The sequence below is a fragment of the Dysidea avara genome, chromosome 1 (genome assembly GCF_963678975.1).
Source record: "Dysidea avara chromosome 1, odDysAvar1.4, whole genome shotgun sequence".
Classification (NCBI taxonomy): Eukaryota; Metazoa; Porifera; class Demospongiae; order Dictyoceratida; family Dysideidae; genus Dysidea; species Dysidea avara.
The window spans coordinates 24,868,621-24,884,240 of record NC_089272.1 but is presented as its reverse complement, the minus strand read 5'-3'; the positions used below and the strand labels follow the sequence as shown (position 1 = coordinate 24,884,240).

Genomic DNA, 15,620 nt, shown 5'->3' with positions numbered 1-15,620 from the left:
ACACACACACACACACACACACACACACACACACACACACACACACACACATACACGCACGCATGCACACACCATTGACCATTGAAGTAAAGCCATCCACTGGATCATGCTTCCCAATATTAGTGGACCAAAACATAACTATCACACACACACACACACACACACACACACACACACACACACACACACACACACACACACACACACACACACACACACACACACACACACACACACACACACACACACACACACACACACACACACACACACACACACACACACACACACACACACACACACACACACACACACACACACACACACACACACACACACACACACACACACACACACACACACACACACACACACACACACACACACACACACACACACACACACACACACACACACACACACACACACACACACACACACACACACACACACACACACACACACACACACACACACACACACACACACACACACACACACACACACACACACACACACACACACACACACACACACACACACACACACACACACACACACACACACACACACACACACACACACACACACACACACACACACACACACTCACACACACACACACACACACACACACACACACACACACGCATGCACACACCATTGACCATTGAATTGAAGCCATCCACTGGATGATGCTTCCCGCTATTGGTAGTGGACCAAACTATAACTATCACACACACACACACACACACTCACACACACACACACACACACACGCACACGCACACACACACACACACACACGCACACTCACACACACACACACACATACACGATACACAAGCACACACAACACACAACACATTACTAGACTTACATAGTTAGATTTTTCGGTCTTCAATAGCTTTCTCATGAAGTAACTTTAGTTCTTCCTATAGTAATGTTCATTGTAGGTGATATTGACATGCACACTAAGCTTACCTCTTTCCTTCTCACATTCTTCACTACTGTATATCAAGTTTTGACTTTTCCTTGTCCTGTTTCACTGTCTTTTCTTTTTCTGTGTTTTATTTCTCAGCAGCAATTGTCTGTAAGCTGCTTCAGTTTTGTCATCATCTACCTAAGGATATATGTAGCATAACTAATGGCTCACACTTTGTGATACATATACTGTAGAAGTACCATATCAGTTTGGATTGGAAACTGAAAGAAAAGCTAGGATCCTACTATCATTATTATCAAAGTTATAAAATAAAGGCTTGAGAATATATTAAATATTGCTTAAGGGTTTGTTGCAGTATTTCAATAGTTTTCATCCTCACAATTGCAAAATTTCCCTACTAGAGTAATGGATGCAGCTGTATTGTAGGGAAAATACATGGCTGCTGTCAAGACATCAACCTAATATAACTGTCTTGAGAAAAATGCAGCTACCCCACATTCCAAAGTATAGATTTCTGAGGTGACAGCTTGAAGTCTAGAATTATCAATGTTCCAAAAAGAGTTCTTAAAACACCTATCAAAGGCCCTCCTTTGTGGATATTCCCCTCACTTGTGACTCTAGGAATTACTTATGCAGGATTTCGTATATAGTCAGCTAATAATACCACACATAAATGTGACTGAATTTTGGATAATCACCCTTATTGGTACACCTAGAATTTTTGAAACTAGTGTGGTAGTGTTAATACTGTAGCAGAAAGCACTTTTCAAATATTTCTAAAATTTTTCTTGTAATTCAATGTACTGTATCTATGGTTTATTCTACCCTTAAATGGGTAGGAATGCTGCATGTGTTTCAGAACTAAATATTTTATGTGTCAAATGCACCCATAAGGATGATTTTCCAAAAATTTGGTCACAAATTACAAAGTGCCTTTATAACCAGTTTTGCTGTACCTTATAGTACACCTTGTATCATGTTGATTTTTGAATTTTGTAATTTCTTCCATGTGAGCTTCTCTCAACTCCCTATAGAATATATTTTGCCATTGCAAGAGATCACAGAAATACTGACATGAATTCTTACTTTAAATTTGCTCTTTAGGATTTTTTATTGGGGGTAAAGGTGCTTGTCTCCTTAGTATAGTACGACAAGGAAATGCTTGATCAGATGGCACTGGATTGTCATCAAAGAAGACATCAGAGTTGATGTTCATTGTTACCTTGTTGTTGTGTCTTGTGAAAGTGTACCCTCGTCCTGTCACTATGTACTGTAATGATTTGGTTATCATTAGCAACACAAAATTTGTGAGTACCTCAGCATTAGGAGCTGAAATACAATCACTTCCAATTCCATACTTCCTATAAAGTATACCCATATTATCAACACACTCACTTTCACAGACACTTTTTACTTTCTGTTCCTCAGTGGGTACACAACCCAGCATAGGTGTAGTGTCATTTAAGTTGTATAGTATTATTAGTATGTGGCTTACTTGTAGAAAGACTTGTCTTGCTCTCTAGCAGGCAGTGGTTTTCTTCCAGGTTGAGTGGAGTTCAGTGGAATATTTGGCAAGGAGAAAAAGCGATTTTTCCTTTGTTTTCTTGACTTACAACAATTATCATCAAGTCAATACAGTAGTAAAGAAATAGACTTAAACTTGACTGAATTTATAACACAGCACCTACTGTATGTGCTTTCTTTATTATTACATGTATCATACACTCCATCTAACTGCTTCAATGCTGACTAGAATCCATACAAGTTCATTTGTGCTGTACCTTACATGGGTGCTCTTGGCAGATGAAAGGTAATATATCTTTTAACTGACCTCACAAATGCAAGAAGCTATACTGAGGAATTCATTTTAAGTATTCAATGGAGACCATTTGATTCTTTAATGTAAAATGTGCATATTATACTGTACAGCATATGGGCTGTAGATTTTCCTTTGTCTCACATGAAATCCTTTCTGTAACGGAGATTGGATGGCTTTATTTGTGTGTGCATTCAATATGTAGAGTGAGTCGACCATGTATAGTGAATGTGCATTGTGTTGTGTACAGTGTGGCAAAAACCATTAGCTTGATAATCAAATTGTTAAGGGTTCAATGTGCTTTGCTGTGCTAACTTACAAGGAAGTTAAAATTACCTGAACAAGAAACCTACAGTTTAGGGAAAAATTTCCAATAGACTTTCCTGAACAAATCTTGAACATTTCTGTAAATCACAGGAAATTTACAGGAACTGTTAAGGAAAGTCTGTAGAAAATTTTGCCCTGTACTGCAACTTTCTTGTCCAGGAAATTTCAACCTTCTTGGCCAGTGCTATTGTTGTTCTAGTTGCTCTTTCAGCAAGAAACTTTACTTGCACATTTTCATGTTACCACAGACAAAGTACCTGTAAGTATCCACCTCTTGGTAGACAGAGCATGTGACTGGTCACCATGCAACTGGGATTATCAATTGTCTACAGGTGTATATTATATACTGCATATTGTCAAATGTATTCTGTGTCTCGGCTTGTGCAAACAGGAAGCAAGAAGTGAGTAGCACCTGCTCACACTATTGCCAAGGGCGGATTTAGGGGGGTGCTGAAGTACCCCCCTCCAAAATTTTACCATGTGCAAGCTAGGAAGCTTCTAAAAGTTGCAATATAGTCTATAGATGCAATTGCATCTTATACGTAAGCATGGGCAACATAGGCGGCGGAAAGGGGGGGGGGGCTAAGCAGAATGATATCACACCGAAATTATCTTTCTTGGAGTGGGGTTGAAAACTGTGATAAAGATCGAGATACTCTAATAGAGCAGTCACTCTAATAAAGTAGTCAGTGTGTAGCGAGCTATGTAAGGGTTTTTATGTAGTTTATCAGCTAGAGATGGTAGCTGGTGAGGTGGAAAGCTCTTGTCAGTTGGTTGTGACCTTTTTTTTTTTTTTTTTTTTTTTTTTTTGGTCTCACCTTACCAAACTATAGAAATAAGTCTGGGTCAGCCTAGCCCCCCTCATATCAACTACTTCCTCCGCCGCTGATGGGCAATGAAAAGAGAAGGGAGAATGGCTAATCTTTACTTAGAATTACTAAGAGAGGTTCAAATTATACTTTTGGTGTGAGACTTAACCTAAAAGCTGCTAAAAACCGACATACTCTCTATAGAACAGTCAACTACTCTAATAGAACATTCATCATAATGTTTTTTCAAGAAGATGCTAGTGTGTTTCTTGACCTGTGCACTGCTATCTTACCATTGCTCCAAACATCCTGCCATATACTAATCACTTTCTGAGAACAAATAGTTTAATAATATTATAGCGGGTATTTTCAGTTGTTGCTACATTGATTCTTGGGTTAACATGCTTAAGTAAAACAGTTAATTTCTTAGCATGTATACAGTTAACAAGGCTGTAGTATCTGAGAACTGTTTGTTTTTGCTTTATCAGTACCAAAGTTCCATGCTGCATTTATCTGAATCTAGCATCAATTGAAGCTAATAAAATTTTAATGTCATACAGGGTTTGCACTCCCAAACCCCTTGAAGCTCAACTTTATAAGCTCAAATGATACCACAGCATTTAAGTTGTCATGTTATAAGGGGGTTAGTTGTGGCCAAAAACTAGTTGTATATGTAAGTGACTTTCAACTCTCTGGCTGTAAACTATTAATATTATGGTGATGGGGCCATATAATTAAAAAAGTCAGATTGAAATAGTAACAGAACAGTCTGTGGCTATATATACTACAAAGTTGAAGTTATTTTTGCGTGCATTTTAAATTTCTACAGTGACCTTAAGATCCAATCCTGTGTATGTCATTGACAATCCACTATTATGCATTGCCTTATAATCTCTGACTCACCCTCTAAAATTGTGAGTGACTACTACACAATACTTAAGTTAAGCTTGTTTTAAAATGACACTAAACTTATCAAAAATGCTCTCAGATTCAATGTCAGTATGTAAAATTTTCCCAGGTTAAAAATTGCAAACACAACCTTAAAGTGCTCTCAGATTCCGTATCAGATCACTAAAAATCTCCTAGTATACAACTAACAAAAGTTCATGCATATAGCATGCTTAGCTCTCAAAATTGTCCTTAAATTCAATCTCAGAACGTGTAATTTTGTACAACTTTCTGCTTGGCATGCACAGCCAGCACAAATACCCCCAGATATAATATCAGAAAGCCTGATTAAAAAAACTTCTTGTTTTGCTATAACCATGAAAATGTTGGCCTAGTATTTAATTTCAAACGCCCCAAGTTTTAAATTATTTCTTGGAAGACATCCATCCATGCAGATCTTGTAATCTTTGTGGTATCATATGTACAATGATGGTCAATACTGATCTCACACAAATTGTAAAGATTCAACACTTGATATGCAGTGCATTACTAATTGAAAATAAAATACATGCATTTGTACATGGTTGTCCTAGGCATTACATCATTATGTCATCACTACTATACACTCATGCATTCACCCAATCACAAAAATCTAAATTAACAATAACACACCCTTAAATGACTAACCAGTTTGGCAACTATTTCAACTGTTTTTTTTATATAGTAAACTTTAATAACTATATAACAGACTTTCACCTGGTCACCCCCTAATTCCTGATTCTCTGAGAAATCCGTGTGAACTTTAATAACTATAACAGGCTTTCACCTGGTCACCCCCTAATCCCTGATTCCTGGAGAAATCCTAGAGTAAACACTGTTTAAAGGTGTAGTTCTGTTTTTCTAAAATTTCTGTACCCCCACAATCCTTTCAGTACAATAGAAAATTTGGTTAAAATAGTTCCAGATTCAATCTAGTGATAGCTATATTCCAGAAGAAGCATCACCCCAGACCCCCTAGCTGGAAAATTCTACGTATGCATACTCTACACACTACATGGTGAGTGTATACTTGCCCTCTCAAGCCCTCTCTTCATTGTTACTGTTTGGGCATTATAGTTTGAGCCATGAGACTGTAAAGCACACTAGCTATACCTTAAGCCAAGCAATACACTAAATTTAGCGATATTGTATAGTCATGGATACATTATAGCCCACATAAAGTGTAACTTACCAATTGACGCTTGAAAACAGGCCCACACTTTATTACCAACCCATGGAACACAAGGAGTAGCAAGAGGCAGCCAAACAAGCTAACTGTAGTATTGTTAGATCACGTGATATCACGTGATGCCTCTCTTAATATTAAATGTGACCGGATTTCACATAACAAGGCTTCCACACACACAAAATCAAACTTACGTTTTTACCAGAAATGGATTGCTGGCCTAATACACTATCACATTCCACACTGTACTTCCTTCAGGACTGGCAAGTCTGGTTTCTGCGGCAGCTTTCTTCCGACCCTGTCAAAGCCACGAGTGGGAGATTGGCGTCATTGAATGGCCATGGCTTTGTGATAATGGTGTGTAGTGAGCTGGGACTTCACAGAGAGCTCACCAATGGTGTTCTCGGTCAATTTGGAGTGATTTGAGGGCCATGGAGAGCCCAAACTTGGCCTCTGGATTCCAATCGTCTTCTTACTCCATTTTATACCCGTATATTAAGACCACCATCCACCCCCATCCTATTACTATGCACCCCCACCCTCCCACCCTATTACTATCCACCCCCACCCTCCCACCCTATTACTATCACCTGTGATATTATTACTCACTCGAGAAAAGCTGCCCAAAACAGGGCTAATTTTGGGTATCAGAAATGTATACACCCACTCAGTGATAGCTAGTAAATAGATGCATACTTGGTGCAAATTTTGTTTACACAGCTGTAGGCACTGGGAAGTTATTACACAATGATTACTTAAAATCGCCATATCTCCTAACGAAGTTTTGTGCGTCGAAGCCGGGTTTTGTCAAATTCAGTCACATATTATTATATTGATGAATTTACCATATAAATTTTATTGATTCGTGACTTGATGTAATCAATTAGCAAAAAACCAAACTCTAAAATTGTTAAATTTAATGTACCGCTAAATTAAGGTATTTCAAACACAAGATTAATGATCTCCATCCTGTTCTTTATGTAAAGAATATATTTTTAGTTACTGGCTGTGCCCTTATTTGACAGTTAGTAATAGTATTAGCTACAACTGTTCTGGTGTCATTTCATCATTATTACACTAAGGTGACTCACAATTCAGCCTTAGCTTTTCTGAGGAGGAACATCAATCATTGTCCAATTTCTGTAAGATCTCATTGCTATAAGTCCTTTGTCAGACCCACACTAGAATATGCTTCACCTATATGGGCCCCTCACCTTCAATCTGATATTTGTGCCATAGAAAAGATTCAACGAAGTGCTGCAAGGTATACAATGAACAATTACTCCTGGAGAAGTAGTGTTACTAACATGCTCACATCACTTAATTGGCCCTCTCTAGAATCACGACGTACATTTTGCAAACTAGTCATGTTTTATAAGATAATCAATTGTCAAATAGAAGTTCCATCTATCTCATTAACATCAATGCCATCAGTTACCAGAGGTCATTCACAACGTTTCAGAATCCCACAAGCAAGAATCAACTCGTACTTATTTTCCTTTTTACCATCCACTATTAAATTATGGAACACTTTGCCAGAAGATGTGGTCAATCAGCCATCTATAAACTGTTTTAAGGACGTTTTGTTAAACCATCTGAATTTACTTTGATTTTGTTTTGTATCTGTGTGTTATACTCCTTGGTGGAGTCCTACACAACAATAAATAAAAAATAAAAATAAAAAATGCTTTACAAGCATTGTGAAAGCATTGTGAATCACTTAAACAAAGTGGCATTATTTTTTCAGTCAAAAATATTGCCAATACTGATTATATAGGCTAAATTTGCAAAAATTTTCTGTGGGAGTATGCTCCCAGACCCCCTACATAGAGCATGCTCTGCACACTATAGCTAGTTGTATTAACCAGTTGTCACTTTTCTTAGCCAACCAACCATTATGTTAGCACCCCCCCTTCTGAAATCCTAGATCCGCCCCTGATTGCATTACACTATACCCCACACTATGGCAGAATAGAAGCAAATGTCAATCATTTGTAGTATTTCACAGCAAAAATACCCATTTGAAAACAGCCCAGCTTAGCTTGTATATATGACTTGTATACACAACCAGTATACGCTATTTGATTTTGAGTAGAAAAGAATTTTCAAATAAAGATAGTATGTGATGATGAAGTTGAACAGATTGCATCTAAGCACCTAAATGACCAGCACCTCCAGACAGAGTACTCAACACCCACCTATGTAGCCCAGTTGAGTAATAATTTGCAGTATGGTGTTAAAGAAAAAAGACATGTGTGTTGATAATATAAGGCATAAGTAAAAAGATATAATATTTCTTCAAAATATACTGTATATACAAAATGAATTGTGGCATAGAATACAACTTTATTAGCATATTTATTTAATAAATAATAGCCGTGACATCTTATATATAGAAGTGTACAGTATAAGTAGTCATTTTGTGAAACAAGAACCACTGCACATACAGTGCTGTGGTAGTGGATCCTGCCATTCCTTGGGGTAACTCCGTACTCTAGTCCAGTGCACATGCTTCAAGGTCTCCAACACAGAAGTACCATTAGCACAATTGTCTTCATCAAAGAATTCACAATATGCTCTCCTGTACTCACTGGGACTAAACACTATGCAATGTTTAGTTGACAAAATTTCCTATAGTAAGAAAATAAAATTATTACCTGTAATAATCATCAAACTACTACCTTGAGCCACACATACACATTACAATGTATTATGGATCCACTTAGCTACATAACTCAGATATCTATAACTATGGATTCCCAAGGATGGTAACTATATTTTCACTGGAAATTTTGTAGTTTTTTTAGTTTTTGAGTACTCTCTAGCATTGACAATTGATAATTCATGAATTATACATACTTGTAGCTATGCTTATGTGACATGTTTTATAATACCAGACTACAATGTAAGGTTTACAACTTTTAAAGCATCAATACATACATTGTATTAAAGTTCCCATGTAAATATTCCTGACACACAAAGTGCATTCATTTAATTCCACAAATCAAACAAAGCCCCTTGACTCTCATAATGTCACTTCTTGATGACATCATGTGAGCAGTAAAAACGGATCATGTGATCTACATGACTACTTGAACTATAGTATCCAAGAATTTGCAGTATTAGTTTTTCAACCTTAATTCACATTGGCATGCACAGCTGTGTAATCCACAGGAAGTATTGTACTTGCATACATTGTAATAAAAAGATTATACTGTAGTACAGTATTTTTGTATTATATAGCATTACAAATTTGATCGATATTAAGGGACCATGTAACCAATTGCAAAGAACCTTGATGGCATGATCCAATATTTGTCAAAGCTATGGGTAATTCCCTGGTGCAGTATATATCTGCTAGTTTATGTGCTTACCTCAATGTCTTGAAGAATATCAGCCAGTGTTTGAAGATACTCAAGCACACTGTTTAAATTGTTGACATCTTCTGTATTATTCACTCTTTTCAAACTGTCATTTTTCTCAACAAAGTATTCTCCTCTGAATAAAGAATTCTGTAACTGATATTTTATAGCCATTGCAGTTGTGAATACACTACATGTGAAATCAAACTGCTGCAGTGATAGATTGACAATGTTGAGTACAGAAGAATTGTTGGACTGTTCTGTTGGTAATACAACTGCCTTTCTATGCTGTAGAGCAAATAATACAATGAAGAGTAAAATAGTACACTATTAGTTCACTGCATATATACCTTCACCATGTACTGGACTTGTAGTTTAATAAGTTCAGATGTACAATAGAACTGTTGTGTCTTGTCAACAATAGATACTCCACTGTTCCGCTTGTTCTTTATTGGAGCACAATGTGCAATAATGATCATTGCTGACAGAAAAATCGTAGTAACTGAAAGCTTATATCCTAAAGCCTCCATGCTGAAACTAGCCATCTGTTGCTACTGAAATATACTTTGCAGAGCTCTTGTAATGCCACAATGCAAGCAGAGCTTCCTTTTATACTCCCAGGATGACATGTTTTATGATGTCACTTCATAAAATATACAATATTAGATTTACACAGTGCAATCACTTGGAATGTACACTAGCAACAAATTAAGGTATCTATGACCATAAATAGACTTAAAATAACAACAAAGTGCTGGAAACCATATATGCTGTAGAATCATGCACTGCATGCTATTTCATTCTTATAGGTAATGTATCACAAGAAATAAAAAATCATGTGCATACATATGTAATGTCCTACAAAACATACTGGAATATTATTGACCATCCACTAATTTCAGCTAGCAAATTCATTCCGTAATGCTTCCAATTGTCAAACAGTCATGTTTGATGGATTTATAGTAACAGATACTGATTCTATGCATAGAGTAGTACTTAAGTCTTGCTCCAGTCTGTTTCCATCCAGCAATTGTAAATATGGCTATGCTTGTACACTGATACCATGGCTACTATTGTGTATGTCACTACAAATGTGATATCAGTTATATTAAGTACAATGTTGTGCATGTACACTGTATATATACGGACTTGAAATGGCACAAAAATGACTGTAAAATACACATGCATGGGAATCACTGTAAATGCTATTATTTTTTAACAAATATGTTTCTTGTGTGTGTTTTTGTGCCTATACGTATAATCTTTATAATTAAGTTGACATTTCTAGAACCAGTGTCCATGTGTCTATAGTAACAATGAAAACATGTGTTTACTGTATACCTGGTTTAAACACTGTAGTAATCAAGTGGTAACAATACGTGAATATGTTTTAACCCTTACATGATAAAAAGGAAGATTTCAACATCCTTAAATAAACAGTGTACGTAGGTATATAGTTTGTTATGGTAGTTATAATAAAGCCGTTAAAGTATATTTCTTGGAATGCATAAACAAGATCATTAATTTTTCACACGGAAAGTGTGTTCCATATAAGTAAAACCATTTCCTAAACAATTAGCCTGACAGTCATGTGGCTAATAACCACATGCTATATAGCATGAACAATTGCACAATTTGTTGTGCTTTGCTGGTTGAAAAAAATTCAATGAATATTGATGTTTACCAAATATGTGCAATACTGCTAACTGACCATGTAGTCAACATACGTAAGCCTTGCACATTACAATATAACCATGTGTGTACATGTACTGTACATACAGGGGAAACTACTCTTGTCTTACATACAGGTGTAGTCTAGTGGGATGTTTCAGGTACATTTCCTTGTAGATGGTACAGTTATTTGTAAGTTACTAGAGAGGAGTTTTCTGTACTAATTAACTGCATAGCACAGATATCCACCAAGTGAAGTCTGTGTGATATTGCGTCGCATGATTCTTGTACCATCATAGATATAATCAGTGACTGTGTAGCATTACCATGCATGCAAGGGAATCCATACATTTGTTGTATATAAGAAAAGAATAATTTTATGATATAGTAGTTACTAAATACCATTTTCCTGTGTAGGTAGTTGCCAGTGCCTAAAAATTACTACATAAAAACTATTGAATTCTATGTGTGTATATGTACAGTTGTGTATACGTGTTAACAGATGCAATGAATGTATACACAGGTACAAGATCAGAGATTAAAAAAGAATATCAAGTTGTGGGCAACACATGTATACTGATAATGTAACAATATATTGAAGAATGCAGAATGTTAATTTAGCATTCCGTACAAGTCTACACAATTTTGAATCCATTTGAAAATGAGATCATCTATATTACGCTACATGTCCATGGAGTTAAATGCATCATACTTAACAAAATTAAAGTGTGTGTAAACTGTGTTTGCCATATGGCTATATAAAAAAATTTGCAGGGGTTCAAAATATTTGCTTTAGAACAATTTCACAAAATTTCAGTGACAGTTCCAATCTAGGTCCCAAGTTGAATCCTTTCGTGTAAAATGTCACTTAAAGATTTTTTCTAGCACATAATATGATATACGCTAATGTTGATCACACAAATACTATTTTACTTGCTGTGACTACAGTCACAATTATTGCACACATAATACATTGTATGTGTGCTATAAAAAGACACATGTAATGAACTCATAACCTTATTAAGTACATTAACAAATTATCCAGTGATGCCATATGGGTACATCAATTACCATCTATGTGAAAAATAGGATGTTTACCTTTTAAATTAAATCCTCATGAATTAACTATCTCTACTCACATGTTACTAAACCAACTATATTTCCTATCACGTGTTTTAAAATTCCTCCATTCACATACTACTGGTAATAAAAATCTTAGCAAAATAAACACATGAGTTTTACTAACTATGGGTCATTCATGGAAGCAAAAGGAAATCCAATCCATAAGTGACAGATTATATTCAGTGTGATATCATAGACATGTGTACATGGTCATCAGTGTAATAATTACTACATACACTAAACTGTATGCCAAAAAAGATCATTGCTTAATAAAAGCTATTGCATGCTATATCACTGTGTGGATGCACTGTTAAAAAAAGGTGTTTGCAAAACACCTTTTGGGGTGCTATAGCTGCCATTTACACCACACTCCTCTGAGGGTGTTCTGTTACACCCATAGGGTACTTCAATTACACCCATGGGGTGTAGAAGATATTTTAAAAGAAAATGGAATGTTTTCTTTGTTATACAGCCAATCACATTTTCACTGAACAATTTCAAACATCATCATATAATTGATACAAAGAACATACAAGAAACATGGATATATGTATCATTAACTCTTCCTACCTCTTATGGTTTTCAGTTTGTATTTATAACGTAGCCAATAAACATGACTTTCGATTGTGGGTTTCATTTTAAAAAGCACTGAAATGAATTACTGTATGGTTGTCACAAGAAATAATACAGTGTATATGTACAGGTACATGATAATGCCATCACACTGTCATCTCACTGTAATTAGCACCTACACAAATCTATTGCATGTACATCTTATACATGTGCATGAGATATATCAGTAGTAGAGTCACATGCTATATGCATGTCTTCCATTGTTTTGCCTTCTTCATTGTTTATGATTTAATGTATGTGCAATGCTGGAAGATATTTTTTGTTTGTAAATGCTAGCCTGTATGCTTTTATTGACTTACAAACTTAATGTGTGACCGAATTGTGTTAATTTTATTAACTAAACCAGGTGTACATAAACACCAAAGGGTGTTGACAAACACCAAGAAGTGTTCAAAATTGAATTAGTGTAGTGCAAAGACCCAAGGGTGTTCCTACTACACCATAACAGGTGTGGGTGTTTAGGTAACACAGCAACATGGGTGTTTGAGAACACCCAACTTTAACAGTGTGGTCACATTGGTCAGAAAAATGACACAGGTGGTATCAAATGTAGCCAGCAAGAAACAAAACAATGTCAGTTGTTGTATCAGTGTGTGTGTCCTACCTTAATTTTCTTATAAGTGCATAAAATAGGATTTGATCATGACATGGGTAGATCTGGGCACTGTTACAGGAAGTACAGTAGATCTGGACAAATAGGAAGTTTAATTTGGAATAACTTTTTCTAGGACTTCTTTCTTGAATGGATGGAACTCTATGATACACAAACAACTTTTTATCACACAGCTTTGATGTGTACATTTTAGATTCTAGTTGGATATCTACTGAGAAAATGCCTGAGCCGGATTGAGGCATTTTGGATGGTTATTAGTGTAAGCGTGTACATTTTAACCTACATATGTAGGAGGTTATTTTTCTGAGATACATTGTAGATGCTATGTCACATATATAGAGCACTTATACTTCAGTAGATGTGTTTCTAAGAAAGCTATAGTAACACACTGAACAGGAAATAGTGTACCAGTAGATATAGTTACACATTTCCCTTTACAGACTTGAAAAGCATGAAATATAATATTCAATGAGAGGCTGTGAATAAGCTATGCACATGTATTTAATGTCACAGTGCCTATGAATGAACTATCCACATGACTGTATTGGTTTTCAGTATAGCTGATGAGTACAAACATATATGTACATGGACTATGTCAAAATTAATATCTGAAAAAACTGTGTTTATAGTGGTTAATATGGAAACAGCACCAAGACCATTGGAATGATACCATAATTTGACATTATATGTTCAAATGTAGGCATGGATGTGGCACTTAATTCTGTTACTATTACGCTTAATCAGTAAATGTCTCATGATTTATTTTCTGAACCTGTTTTCTTTTTCCCGGAATTTACAATGCATGAGGAGGGTAGCACAGGTTACATGATGGTGTCAGGCTGAAGTCTTCAGTATTGTAGCCCAAGCCCTTTATTTGCTTTAACTCTGCTAGTAGCTACAATGATGAGCTACAATAATAGCTATACATGCATATAGTAATTTGTACAAATTTTGTACTCATAATTACAAAGCATGCATACACATGATAGTAGCTGCATAATTACATCAACCAAATAAGTAGCCATTTGCACTAAAAGTGAATATAAGCATTTCTGTCAACAGATTTCAGTTTTACATATGTAGTAGCTTCCAGTAATATCAAGAGTACATAATATTGTTTCTAAACTCATGGTAATATGCATAGTTATTCTCTCTGCCTGGTCATCAGCAACATTGATGAGTGACATTTGCTCCATTTAATTTCATAGACTTTTTATACATACAGTATGTACTTCATATAGTTGTATAAACTATGTGATTATTAAAGATGATCATACTTATCAGAAGGAAATGATGACATAAACTTGGAATGAAGTCTTTCTAATTGATGAGTGCCAGTAGAATTTGATAGTATCACAATAATCCAACACTGGTAGAATATAAGCTCAACAAAGGAACCGCAGAACTGTAGAGGAACATTTTATATTTTTAGACTGTGGGTTCTAAATTTTCATCCTTGATTGTTGTTGACTTGGCATAAACTTTTGTAGTGGCCTTGATTTGTGACTTATATCCGCCCCATCTGTGAATATTCCACCCCACTCACTTACTAATATTCACCAAAATAGAGATGACTCACATGAAGGCTGCCAGATTTGTGTTTAGTGATTATTCCCAACATTCTAGTGTAACAGCTATGCTTGATTGGCAATCATTGGAGAGGTGAAGAGATAATTCAACTATAGTTATGTTTCAATTATCAATCAGTATGTAGATATCCCTTATGATCATATATTTCATAAAGTCCCTAGTTTCACCCGTAGTAGCAGCTACACCTACCGTCAAGAATTGATTCTTTCATGTACTCATTTTTCCCAAGAGCAATCCAACTATGGAATCATTTACCCGACCACCTTGTGGAAACTGACAATGTTGATACTTTTTAAATCTTTATTATTTAACATTTAGCTTGTTAACTATAGAAACAATAGCTATACATGTACATAGCTAAGTGGATACTAAATATTCCATTCATGATGTCACCTCAGTATAGCCAATAATTCATGTACACTTGATATTGCTCCAACTTGAATATTTCAAGATTGCACCAAACTTTTATTTATTCATTCATTATTAATTAATTATTTTTATCACCACATGATCACTTGAATAATTCAGCATAAAATGCTCAAAGATTAACAGCTAGTATAATAATAATAGTGACTGGGCCTGTGAAAATAAGGCATATGGGCAGATAAAATGTGTTAC

The 15,620-nt window shown here is 35.7% G+C and overlaps 1 protein-coding gene across 1 annotated transcript; it reads right to left on the bottom strand.

Annotated features, from left to right (window-relative positions):
• Window positions 1-8,305: 8,305 nt before the first annotated feature.
• On the bottom strand, window positions 8,306-9,935 carry LOC136249195 (uncharacterized). Its single transcript, XM_066041153.1, has 3 exons — window positions 9,724-9,935; window positions 9,386-9,661; window positions 8,306-8,642 (listed from the first exon to the last, which is right to left on the bottom strand). The coding sequence occupies exons 1-3, from the start codon at window positions 9,916-9,918 to the stop codon at window positions 8,427-8,429; spliced, it is 687 nt and encodes a 228-aa protein (XP_065897225.1). The 5' UTR covers window positions 9,919-9,935; the 3' UTR covers window positions 8,306-8,426.
• Window positions 9,936-15,620: the final 5,685 nt, after the last annotated feature.

Excerpts from the sequence above, each read along its gene's own strand:
- LOC136249195 (XM_066041153.1), bottom strand. The coding sequence starts at position 9,918 with ATGGCTAGTTTCAGCATGGAGGCTTTAGGATATAAGCTTTCAGTTACT. Across the intron at positions 9,662-9,723 it reads AAGTCCAGTACATGGTGAAG|CATAGAAAGGCAGTTGTATT; the intron begins GTATATATGCAG and ends TTTGCTCTACAG. Across the intron at positions 8,643-9,385 it reads ATATTCTTCAAGACATTGAG|GAAATTTTGTCAACTAAACA; the intron begins GTAAGCACATAA and ends TTCTTACTATAG.